Source organism: Anopheles coustani, chromosome 2 (assembly GCF_943734705.1).
Source record: "Anopheles coustani chromosome 2, idAnoCousDA_361_x.2, whole genome shotgun sequence".
NCBI lineage: Eukaryota > Metazoa > Arthropoda > Insecta > Diptera > Culicidae > Anopheles > Anopheles coustani.
In genome coordinates this window covers 74,267,683-74,279,850 of record NC_071289.1, presented here as the reverse complement: position 1 = coordinate 74,279,850, position 12,168 = coordinate 74,267,683, and the positions used below count along the sequence as shown (strand labels likewise).

The 12,168-nt window shown below is 47.7% G+C and overlaps 1 protein-coding gene across 2 annotated transcripts; it reads left to right on the top strand.

Moving 5' to 3' along the window:
• The first annotated feature begins 455 nt into the window (after positions 1 to 455).
• LOC131266976 (uncharacterized) lies at positions 456 to 11,778 on the top strand. 2 transcript variants are annotated; one of them, XM_058269687.1, is made up of 4 exons: positions 456 to 467; positions 5,669 to 5,765; positions 7,011 to 7,184; positions 7,276 to 11,778. In XM_058269687.1, the coding sequence occupies exons 1-4, from the start codon at positions 456 to 458 to the stop codon at positions 8,349 to 8,351; spliced, it is 1,359 nt and encodes a 452-aa protein (XP_058125670.1). In that variant the 3' UTR covers positions 8,352 to 11,778. The 2 variants fall into 2 exon arrangements, with proteins under 2 accessions (XP_058125670.1, XP_058125669.1); XM_058269686.1 differs by lacking the exon at positions 456 to 467 and adding an exon at positions 5,337 to 5,423.
• The last annotated feature ends 390 nt before the right edge of the window (positions 11,779 to 12,168 follow it).

Below are 12,168 nucleotides of genomic sequence, written 5' to 3'. Positions count from 1 at the left end.
TTGCGGGACCGGCAGGCAGTGTCGCAAGGATCGTCCCTCGGAACGCGACCGGAATCAGCAATCGCGGGAGCGCCAGAACAACGGGAACCGGGTGCCACTGTTCAGACACGGTTGTGGGACAGAGTGTCCGTGCGTGCGTGCGTGAGTGCGTGCGTGTTAGTGTGTGCGTTCGTGTGCCTTGCAGCACGGTTGGCTGTCGCGCGAGTTACGTGAGACCTCTCCCTGCCGGGTGCTGATGATGGAAATGCCCCTGGTTGGCATGCCGTGGTGTTCGCTGGCCGTGGGTTTGCTGTAGAGGAGCCACAGCCCACACACACCCAAGCCTAGCGCGATCCTTCCGCCGCCCCCATCCGGTCCAGGAGCGGACGGATGTCGTGTTTACCACCAGCGAGTGTTGATGCAGCGAGGGGGCCCAAGACAGTGCCCCCTAGTTCGTTCATTTGAGGCATGTCGTAATGGCAAGGGAGGTAGGTGACACAAGGTGACATTTGACGTATCGTTTTCGCTGCGCTCTGCGTGCGTGTGTGTGTGTGTGTGTGTGATTTTTTTGTCTTTCTCGGTCCTCGTATCATTTTCCTCAGCTTCCACAATCCAGTCCGAAACGTCGACGTCCCCAAAAAAGAAAACAACAAGAATGTCTACCGTCAGTGATTCGATTAGCGATCAAACGAGGATCCAACGTCCCTCCATCCCTCTCGCTGCCGCCAACGCCTGTCAACACGCTCTTCCGCCCACCAGCGAGAGCAACGCCCCGTCCTCCAAGCCGTCAGGCGGTGGCCAAGACGCGCTATCCCGTTTGACAGCTGGTCGTAGGCGGCTGAAAAGGTTAATGAAAACAATCGCAAGTTGAATAGCCTGTCGTTGACAGATGGAAGTCGATCGGGGCTAGCAGGTGGGCGCTGTCAAAACATTGATGGACGATGGGGAGGCCGCGGGGAGGGACGTCCGGGAGGTGCCGCGTGCAGCTGCGCCCTCGATGGCGGTTTGCGTCCTGATATCGCTGGGCTCTGATAACATACGAACGGTTTTGGTGCATCGGCGCAACCTTTCGATGCTTTTATTCGCTTCGGCCCGGCAATGGCGAGCGCTGCGAACGATAACATAACGGAGTGCGCATGCGAAAGTCGTTACACTTTCAAATTTGATTGCTAGCGATTGAACTGCAAGTTGCTGCCCTGGTATGAACAACGTGGGAGGATGCCGTACACCTCCATAACACATCCACGTGCACGCACAGTGATTTTGTGAACGGAAGGATCTATGAATGAGGCACCGACGTAGGCAGCATGCGAGAAGGATCGGACAGTTCGTTTTCGTGGGTAGCGATTTGTCCGATGCAGTCACCCAAAAGAACTGAACGGGAAAGGCCGTTTTTCATTTAACCCATTTGGTTCTTCCCAACACCCATTCAGTATGAAAAATGTGACCCCCGCTTTTGCCATATAGTGTGGACTTAGCACTACACCAAAGAAGATACGGTGATTGAAAAGGCCACTAAATTGACTTCTCAATTTTGCGAATGCATTTGTTAATTACCTTTTGCTCGGTGTTCACCTCAAATTACTTCTAAATCTCCACAACTTATTCGCGAGCAAATTATTTCTAAATCTCTACAAAAATAAAGACCTATTGTAATTCAATTGACTTTCTTCTTATTCACAAGAAAAAGCTTTTGAAAATATGGACAATCATGTAACAATACCCTTGCTCACTTCACGCAACAGTTGCGCAGAAACATCTGAGAATCTGGCCGAACGTAATATCAGCAACTTGTTTTTTTTATATATATTTTTGGACGGCCAGATCAGCAACTTGTATCATACTTTGAATAATTTATTTCTTAAAGGAACAAGAAAGATAATTCTTGTTTTAAGGATAACGAATGCCTTTACCGTAGCACGTGTTGGCAGAGAAATTGGCACTTTCTAATAAAATTAGATCTGAATCCGTTCATAAACGAATGATGCAAAATTAAAAGTTGAATTGTGAAGAAAGGATTTTTCCTCAAGACGATGGGGTGTACTTTACAGGATTTATATACCGACAGTACTATAATAACTTTTTTGTCAAATTTTTATCAATATGACCAATGCAAAAGTTAACGTTATTCCTTGTGTAGAAACCCGTGGGCGTTAATGTATTGGATGATATCATAAAGTTACTTCGAAGAAGTGGTACTTTTATCATGAACTTCATTCATGAGTTTTGAGATTCTGTCTTTCAATTTATTTGAGAAAAGAATCATGAATACATTCCTACGTCACACTAAATGATAACGTCCACTGACCATTAAATTCTTCATAACTCTCAAACATAGTGAAATCCCAATTTCGTGGAAACACCATACCCACAAGAGTTTAGCGACGAACCGTGAAAATTGTGAAATTAGTAACCGATATTTTGATGCTGGGCGCTGTATGTTACGATCTCAAATAGTTCAATACTATAAGTATTTTACTCTTATGCTTATGAATTTTGACCAACTCATGTGATGAACACAAAGTTTGATACATGCATGATTTATTTGTACATGGTTTTTGGAATTGCACTGAATGCGAATCTTTTTACTATAAAGTGTGTTAACTCGTATTCAACACAACGGTTTAGCAACACTAACAAAACTCGCAAGCCATGATAGCCAAAAGGTACAACGGCAGGTCATCATCGGAAAGCAACATGAACCGCCCGTGTCATGTGTGAAACCGTTGCCGTGTGGTACTGATGCAAGCACCATTTCCCCGGCAGTCAAGAGTGTGGCTGCGTGTGTGCGTGTGTGTTTGTAACATTTTACAAAACAGTGTCCAACGAGAGCCGGAGTGTCAAAGAGGCGAAGGATACTTAGTCCTTTGGAATTTGCGTGCGAGTTTTCCAACAACCGTGGAACTCGAAGTTGTACACTCATTCTCCCAGACTCTCAGTCTCTGCCTCTCCCTCTCCCTCTCTCTCTCTCTCTCTCTCTCTCTCTTTCGCTAGGTATCATACATGGTGGAAATTTGTGATGGAAAACTCAAGGGACTTTCCTAAGGCAGCATTGTGGTGAGAGATATCCCGAGAAAATGAGCAGCGTTGAAAGAGAAATGCGCTTCGCAGAGAACGAAGAGAGCATATCGCGTATCTCCTGCGAATGAGAGTGAGAGTGGGAAAACCCCGTTGTCAGTTAGGGCAGAATTGTCTGAGGTTAACACGGAACTGGCTTCGGTGTGCGTGAGGGACAATCTCGGGAGCCAGCGGGAACACAAGCACCGTTCTGGGTGGACGCGGGACGAAACGCTCTCGGGATATACATAGGGGGTTGTAAATTTATTGCACTGCCAGGCGCTACTTTGTCCGAAAACGAGGTTACACGACCGCGTACCGTAAACGACCGACTCTCGGTTCCAACTTTCGGTCATGAGGGCAGTGCACTTTGTGTCATCGTCGTAGTTGTGCCTGGTAGAATGTTCGCACCTCACCTACCACCCATCATGGGCTGCTGAAGTCGTGATTTGGAGAATGTTTGATTCCGAGATACATTCCCAAAACGGTCTTTCACTATCGATGGATTTCCCCGTACACAATTCGATAGCCACAGCACCCTTGGTGACCTTTGTGTGGTTCTAGTTGGTTGAAGTTGCTGAACGGTGCAGGAAATCGTGAGTGGAAAATCGCTGCCTCAAGTTGTTAAGGACCCTTGAAGAATCATCAGTGATGGCGATAAGCCACGTTAGGGTGGCCGATAAGCAGCTCCTAAAAGGCAGGCCCCGTCCGGGCAATGGTCGTTTGCGGGTCAATTGTGAACCTATTGTGTGTTAAACAAGAAGTTAGGCAATCAACAGCGCGTACCAGGGCATCGGACTGATAGCGAAAGAAGAAGGCAGAACGGGTTGGCACGGGACTCGGAGAGGTGTACACACTGACAGAGCACGTGGGGAGTCGAGGTCGGCGCGGGGCGGAGCGAGAAGGAGCCAAAGGAAGTCAGTGGCAGCGCCAAATGTAGGGCAAACGAGAGTGGACTAGTGTGCGTTTGTGTTTATGGGCTGCTCCGTACTCTATTACGTATATAGAGGCAGTACATACCGAGTGATCCTGGTAGCCGCTTCGACAGGCTCTCCCCGGCCAGCGTCGCCAGTAGGGTCAACAGGACGGACCCGGTCGAGGAAGCGGGAGAATCCTTTAGATTTCCCACAGTGGAGTGAGACAGAAAGCGTCCAAGTGGAAAGAGTGTGCACGGCCAGGGTTGGGTACCGATGCATTCGAAGTCTCAGGACTCGACCAGGCAGTTAGGCCAGTAGCACAGAAGTCATTGCAGCGGCGTGATTGAAGGCAGCATTTCTCGACCCCGAGAGCGGAGCCCGACCAGATTGGTGCATGCTGCCCCCAAGCTGGCCGTGATTTACTCCGTAACCGCGAGTACCTTCGACAAGTGCAACTCCCAAATCTGATGTAACGGTGTAAAATGTTGTTCAACGGTTTTTTGGTGTCCATTCCCTGTTAGTCTACACTTCGTCGCAGAAACGGAAGTCTGCTCACTGTGATACGTTAAGATTGAAAAAAAAACGGTTTTGTACGTCGGACTTCGCCACTACTTGATGGACCCTTTTGGTCTTGCGTCCCTACAGTACTTTCTACGACACTAACCTTAGTTAACTTCGGCAGTCTTCTATGAGACATCTGGATAAAATCAACACTTGATGTCTATTTAGTACTTGATAGTATTTTCAAACCTCAAGATAGTGTTCATCGTCATCTGAAATGTGTGTCATGCCAGCGAGTAAAAAGTGGCTACCCAGGACACTTGACTGTTGACCCATGCTGTGATGACTGTTTGTCCTACTTTTCCGCACACCGAGTTGGTGCGCCGAGTTCGGTGCACAAGTTCACCAGGGAAGAGTTCGCGCGCGTATAGCATGACAATAAGGTGCTTGGTTCCTGCTGCCGACACGATGCCAGGATACCAGAGTACCTATTTGAACTTCCGATCGATCTGAAGGGACACAGGAAAAAGTCACACACAAGCTCAAAGAAATTTCACACAAAACTTAGTAGTGCCCTGAAGAGGAACAAAAAACTTTCAAAAAAAAAAAAAAAGAGCGGACGGAAACAATGGCAAAACAATGTGCTGCAAACCCCGTTTTCCGCCACTGGCGAGCGACGCTGCGGTGAACCTGGTTCTTCCGGAAGGCCATCGGGCTAGAGGTCGGAGGTGTGGCCTGAGGTGGTGTTAAAGAAGTGAGCTAAAACAAACAGACCTCCACGCTAGTGCTGTACACGGTGGTGGCTATCGATCCCTTTTCCGGTTTGATTTCGCCTGTCGTCGTCGTCGTCAACGTCCCGCCCGCGTGTCCGAGGCACCGAAGATGTGGTCTGCGGCGTTATGTACATTGGGCGTTTCGAAACCGATTTGGGGCTGCAACTGTTTGAACTTTCGCCAAGGAATGTCCGTGGTACGTGATTCCCTTGTCCTGCGGAGGAAAGATTCTCATTGTTTTTTGTTGATTGTTTCTTAGATCATAGTTTTTAATTTCCCCCAAGGCTCGCGAACTACCCGATCTTAACTAATGCGAACACCGATACTGTGGCCCGATAAATGCCTAGTTATCTTTACTTCTACCTTACCATTGTATGCTTGTGTTTCCTCTGCATGCATTCTAACACCACTCTGTGTTTGTGTTTCCTCATTTCCTTCCAGGAGTCTCGTGGCAAGAGGCCTTTAAAAATCTGGGACAGTTGGCGTAATGTCCGTAAAGGTCTCGTAGTAGGTAGCTTCGAGGAACTAATAGTTAGAGGTACGTACCGAAACTGGCAATATCAAGTCGCAGGTTTTTCTTTCCAGCTAGAGGTAAGCGCCTGGCTCATCGGTTTCGCCAGTCGGAAACCGTCCTACGGTTTATGAAAGGATTTGGAGGGACGCACGTGGCCCTCGAATAAGATCCAGGAAGGTTCCTAAGCTAAGCCCTGCAGAGTTTTGGGCCCGCCGTAGCGCTTGGCTTACCAAATCCTATACCAGAAGGGTGCCAAATCAAACAAATCAACAAAGAGCTACAACAAAAAAAAATGGAATACTCCCCTATCTACTTCATGACTGCACGGCCGAAAAGGATCACGAAGCGATTCGGGTGCGAAATTTTGGCGAGTAGGAATGCAAGTGACCGAGTAATGGAAAGTAGGCCAAACTAGGACACAACGAAGACACGAACTGCCATTGCCATGTGCCATGCGGACGGGGACAAGCAGAGGATGGCACGGTGGGAGCGGTATGGCGCACTCGGACGGATGCTGTGAGCGAGTGGGAGAGTGAGAAAGTTCTCGTACGGGAACAGTGAGAACGCACAGTGTCTTCGAGCGAGAGATTGAGAGTCGCAAAGGATCGAGCGAATGAAAATGAGTGACCCACTGGATGCGTGTAGGTGGTGGGCTGCGTGCGTCCAAGGACTCTTCCTGTGGTGCTGGGAAAATGATCTGAGTGTGTATGTATGTGAGAGAGCGAATGAGAGTTAGAGAGAGTGCAAGGTGGATGGGAGAAAAAAAAACGAAAACGGTGCGATTCTCTTGTGCAAAAGCTGGAAGTTGGACCGCTGTTCTGCGATGGCCACCGCCGTTGGAGTACGCTGTGCCGTGGAAAAAGTGTCCGTACATTGCTAGTCGATGGTGAAGTCGACCACCAACCGAGGGACCATCCGAGCGACCAATCGAACGTGCTTGTAGCAAGGGGACAAAAAGAAACCACAACGAGCCACCTGGTAAAGTTCCGCTGAACCTGTGAATCGCTTCCCATCCGATGTTCGGATGTAGCCCCGAACAGAAGCGACCGAATTCCTCCCCTAAAACCGCAGAACAACACGATCCAGCCTCTTGCCAAACAAGAGTCCTACTCCGTTCGAGTGCGGTGGCAAATAATTGCTGACGATACGATTGCGGTCCGACACCTCCATACTGAAAAACCCTCCTCCAGTCCCTGCACCGCCTAGTACTAATCCGTGCATGTTTGTGTGTTCGTGTGTTTGTTTCTTTTCTTCCACGGTATCTCACAGGGAAGGACAAATTAGGAGTGCCAGCCTCCGAACCCGTGCGATTAGTGTTGGAATGCGACGGCACGCAGGTCGAGGATGGCGAGTACTTCAGGACGTTAGCAAATAATACGGTACTGCTGCTGCTGCGGCAAGGCGAACGCTGGTATCCAACGGGTGTCGATGTAATTAAGGCTGGTAAGTAAGGCAGGCAAACGCCTCGAATGAATGACTCTCTTCTGAACTGTCCCTCTCTCTCTTTTTCTCGTACTTTTGCTGCTGCCCACAGCGATATCAGCAATACCAAAGATCGTTTGCGAGACTATACATGCGTTGGAGCTGCAGGATGAAACACCATCTTGGAAGATTATGGATAACAAGGGTCGAGTCACTGTTGTGTTGCACTGGGATCAACGGCAAGGCGGTGGTGGCCAAGGTGGCGGCGGAGGCGGTAGTGGTGGTGGCGGCGGCGGCAGCAGCCAGAGTTCCGGTGGGCCGGGTCTAAGCAACGGACCGACGACGGCCGACAAGTTCTCGCCCTCGAAGAAGAGCCTCTCGACGCAGAACTCGATCGACAAGTCGTCGGTGTCGGGCGTCGGCGTCGGGCCGCAGCAGCAGCCCCGGTTTCCGAGCCCCCAGATCACCGTCATCAATCATGACGATCCGCAGTCGGCGATCTACCACTCGGCCCGGCGGCTGTCCAAGCAGGGTGGCTCGTTCGATAGCGCCGTCGGCGCCGTACACGTCCACACGCCCGAGTGCGCCCATCACGCACACATGCCCACGCGAGCCGGCAGTCCGGGTGCGACCGAGTGTGACTTCCACTGCTGCGCGCTGCACGAGGAGGGCCGGAAGATCGCGGTACACAAGAACGTGGCCACGTCACCGATCCAGGATGGGTCGGCCAGCCCGCAGCCACCGCCGAGCAGCCTGTCCGACAGCCGGCGTACGTCCGCCGCGAAGGGCCACGTGCGCTTCCTGGACATCGGCCCCGAGCGGGACAGCTCCGAGAGCGAGACGGAGAACACCGTGATGGAGGACGAGACGGTGACGTCCGAGAAGTTCCTGCTGCTGATCGACCAGCTGTCGGTCGACCAGAAGCGGCACCTCAGCATCAAGGACATCGGCATCATCCTCGAGCGGCTCAGCTCGAAGATCCTCGACGTCGAACGGCTGGACCGCGAGAGCGAGTCGGACGACTGCTACAACTGGACGATCAAGGCGACGATACGGGGCGACGCGCTGCGCGAACTAGGTGTTATTTACAATGGAAACTACTACGCAATATCAGAGCATCCGGGCTACAAGGAGGAGAACGAGGAGAACGGCGAGGATGCGGAAGAGGAGGACGAGGATAGGTTATAAAAGTCGCGCCGGCAGGAGGTCGGATGGGGCCGCGACATCTAGCATCTATAAGCCACCGATGGTTGGTCAACGAAACGCGTGCCACGCAGGATGCGGGGCGGTATCTCCTAACGATCATCCTTAGTAAACGAGGGCGATCACCCATGTGGCGTGCGTTCCACGTTTCATTCAGACACTCAAACACATACTCGCAACCGCTTGGGTTGCCGCGTGACTCGAGAACTACTCGAAAGTGACGTTTCAAGGAGGAGCGACGCAGAGTTTTGTACTAGGGCAAGTAAAAAGGCGATCAAGTCGCAGATCGACAGATCATTCCAGAAGCGAACCACGCACACCACCACTGTGCGATCAGTGCAGCTGACAGCTTTTGTTTCGTGTATCGAAAAACGAGGTCGGGTTTGCCTGAGAGATGTTGGCTGGGAGTAGAAAAACCAGATGCGCAGGACAATGAAGAACACGAGCACGTGAGCAAACAACGCGTGACAAATTTTGCTAACGAAAGCTTTGCCATTAGTAAGCTACCTGAAAGGCGCTACCCCCAGTCATCCGCAAACTGCAGTTCATCGAGAACACTGTCGCTCATTCGAGCGGAAACTTTGAAACGCAAGGTTTTCCAGGCTTACGGCAGGACTGGGGCTTCGCCAGAGTGAGAGCTCGTTTGATCGAAATCGAGTAAAAACAAGCAGCAGCAGCAGGAGTAAGAAAACCACGTACGTGCACACATAGAAAACAATGATAAACTAAAGGGAAACCCGTATCCTGGGACACAGCTTTCCATGCAGGGAGGGAGAAAATGAAAACACTGCACGGAGGAACGGTCCGTGCAGCGGAAGGGGGCGATTGGAAGCGACGGGGAAGATGACATTTTTAAAATCAAGCTGCCATTTACGAAACGTAAACCGAAACGAACAAACTCGAATCGCGTAGGAAACGACGCACTAAATATCAATCAAGATTGTTAGGACAAATGGTTGCATCCAAGCGGTTTGCTACCGTTGGTTCGCTGCGTTGGCTGCACACCAGGATTAGGATGCAATAAATGCAACGTATAATAAAATGCTACAATCTAAACAGAACAAAAAAAAACCAACAACAACAAATAAATACCTAATGTTGAAAAATACAACAAACAAAAAGCGCACATCATTGTAATCATTACATAGGGCAAAACAAACAAAGAAAAGAAGAAAACAAAACCTAAACGAACTACGGCGGAAAGGGGGTGAATTGAGAGAGGAAAAAAAACATAAACAAAGCAATTAAATAAAAAGCCAAACTTTAAAACTGGAACCGTTAAAAGAGAGACAGAGAAAGAGAGAGAGAGAAAAAAAGAACAAAGAAACATAGTGTATCGTTAACGGGCTTGCTTGGTTGGAGTAGCATTTAATTAAACGATATAAATCATACATTCACTCAAAAATAGAACGGCTACAGTTATGTCACGGACCTGTAGTGGGAAGTTTAATGCAAATCCAAGGACAATTTCAAGCAAACATAGTATAAATGGTCGTACTAGACTACACTTTATTTGTAAAATATAGACGAAAACGAGATCTAAAAAAGAAAAACAAAATAGAGCAAAAAACGGAAGGCAGGAGGTGTAGGAATATATCTTTAAATAAAGGTATTTCCACGGTGCATTCACTGTATCTAATTCGATGATAGAGTTTGAATAAGTTTAAAAACATACACAAAACAAACACATAGGAACACATTGTGAAGAAGCGCGAAACGCATTAGGAATCGTGGTGGGGACGGAGCCCGTGAAAACTATACACAACGCAAACAAGCAACCACTAACGCTCATACAAGTAATTATGAAACAAAGTTTAAATGAAAAAAAAAAATAGCAGCAGCTGCAGCAACCAGTAGATGCACAGTGAGATGTGAGTTGTTATGATGAGTGAAAACTAACATTTGTCAAAGTACACCTAGTGGATGGAAAAGAAGGAGAAGAAGAAGCAGAGCGAATGGACGGTTACAGCCACAGGTGCGAAGATAGTAAAACACAAAAGAAAACTCAATAATTTAACTATAGAACCACACAGCACAAACAAAATTTAAACGAAAAACAAGTAATAATAATAATGAACTAATGGGAAAATTGAAAATAGTCGTACGTGGCGTACCCCTAACAATCCCGAGTTTCGAATCCTCCCTTCCCCTCAGAAAACGAAGAAAAAAAACCAAACCAGAACTATGCAAAAGACCTTCTATTCGCACCAGTAAAAAAACGGAAAAACCATGAATTTAATACAGAGAAGTGAACACAAATAATAAAGAAACAGAAAAAAACACACAACATAACAAATATACCAATTTGCATAAGATAAAGGAAAACATTAACCATGATAAGAATCCACACACACCACCATTTGCGTTAGTGGCACAGTGGTGGTGTTCGGGGATGCAAGTGGGTAAAAATAATATATATTATATTATTGGTAATGAGTATTTGAACCGATGTTACAATCCGCTGTACCGCGGCGAAGCTGGGGTACGGTCACGGGCGTGGGACGTTCGGGAAAGGAGGCGCAAAGACGACGCAAATACAAAGTGCAATAATCGTTTCGAGTGCGCGGCTGAAGATTTCGTAAAAACGAATATAGGTAAAAAGCAAATAATCGAATCTCAACATTACGTGCGAGCCGCGACAGGGCAGGCAGGACCTTCTTCGGGATTGAGTTTTACTTTCCATCGAGTTACTTAAACGATAATCGCAGACATACTCACACTAGCACACGGACACACACACACACACACACATACAACACATGTTTGGTGAAACATTGCAGGGGAAGGAGCCGTACTCCGAGGAAGGATGTGGGGTGATCGTGGTGAAATCGAATTCCAACCATCATCTCAATGTTGAACAACGCAACATGCAAAAATGTGCATGTGTGTTACCTTGGTATGAGTAAGTGTGTATGTGTGTGTATTTGTGTGAGGAGGGAAAATAGAAATTGCAAGTGCAGTACCCGAAATTGGGAGTGATGGAATAAAAACATACCAATGCATCATCCGAACGTTTCCTTTCGTTCGATGGGCTGTAGCAGAGTTTTTCCACTACTCAAAGGAAATCTCCCACACGATCAGGACACTCGGTTGGCGGTTCGCTGAAAGAAGGAACAATACGGCTCAAATCGGAAACCTCCAACGGGGTTGCCCAATGTGCCATTGCAGACTAAATGGAAGGAATAGTTTTTTTTTCTTTTCCCGGGAAGTGCGGCATCTATCGTTTCACTAAGTTACCTTTCATTTTCTTTTACATGTACCGTAATGTAGTGTTTGTTAACGGACAGTTTGCTTCAAGCGAGCAGCCAATAAGTAGTATTTAAAAAAATATATCTTCCATGGTAATGCACTGCTTTTGAACTCAGACTCCAACCTTTTCTATCAAACCAGCAAGAGGGAAGCATTCGCTACTGTAAATCGATAGAATTTTTTATGTGGGTGTTTAAAAAAAGGATTAGTTCATTATTGTTAATTCATATGTATATTTTTTACGAATATGCACACATTTTTATGGTTAATTCAATGGCAAAGTCCATCTATTTGTTCTATTATCTCATAAACATATGATTTTCCAACATTGCTCAATTGCATCCAATTGAATTTAAATTGTTTAATACATTACACAAAAATCGAAACACCTACACACACGTACACACCAAACTAAATACCATTTCTCATGCGCGCGTATACATCAGATACCTGGATCGGAAACAATTCACTCTGCCTACGTAATCTGCCTAAGTGTATCCGGTCTCGATCCAGTTAGACTCCTGACGGCTAGGCACACTCTGTGCGTGTGTAT

Excerpts from the sequence above, each read along its gene's own strand:
- LOC131266976 (XM_058269686.1), top strand. The coding sequence starts at position 5,337 with ATGTGGTCTGCGGCGTTATGTACATTGGGCGTTTCGAAACCGATTTGG. Across the intron at positions 5,766-7,010 it reads CGAGGAACTAATAGTTAGAG|GGAAGGACAAATTAGGAGTG; the intron begins GTACGTACCGAA and ends GGTATCTCACAG. Across the intron at positions 7,185-7,275 it reads TGTCGATGTAATTAAGGCTG|CGATATCAGCAATACCAAAG; the intron begins GTAAGTAAGGCA and ends TGCTGCCCACAG.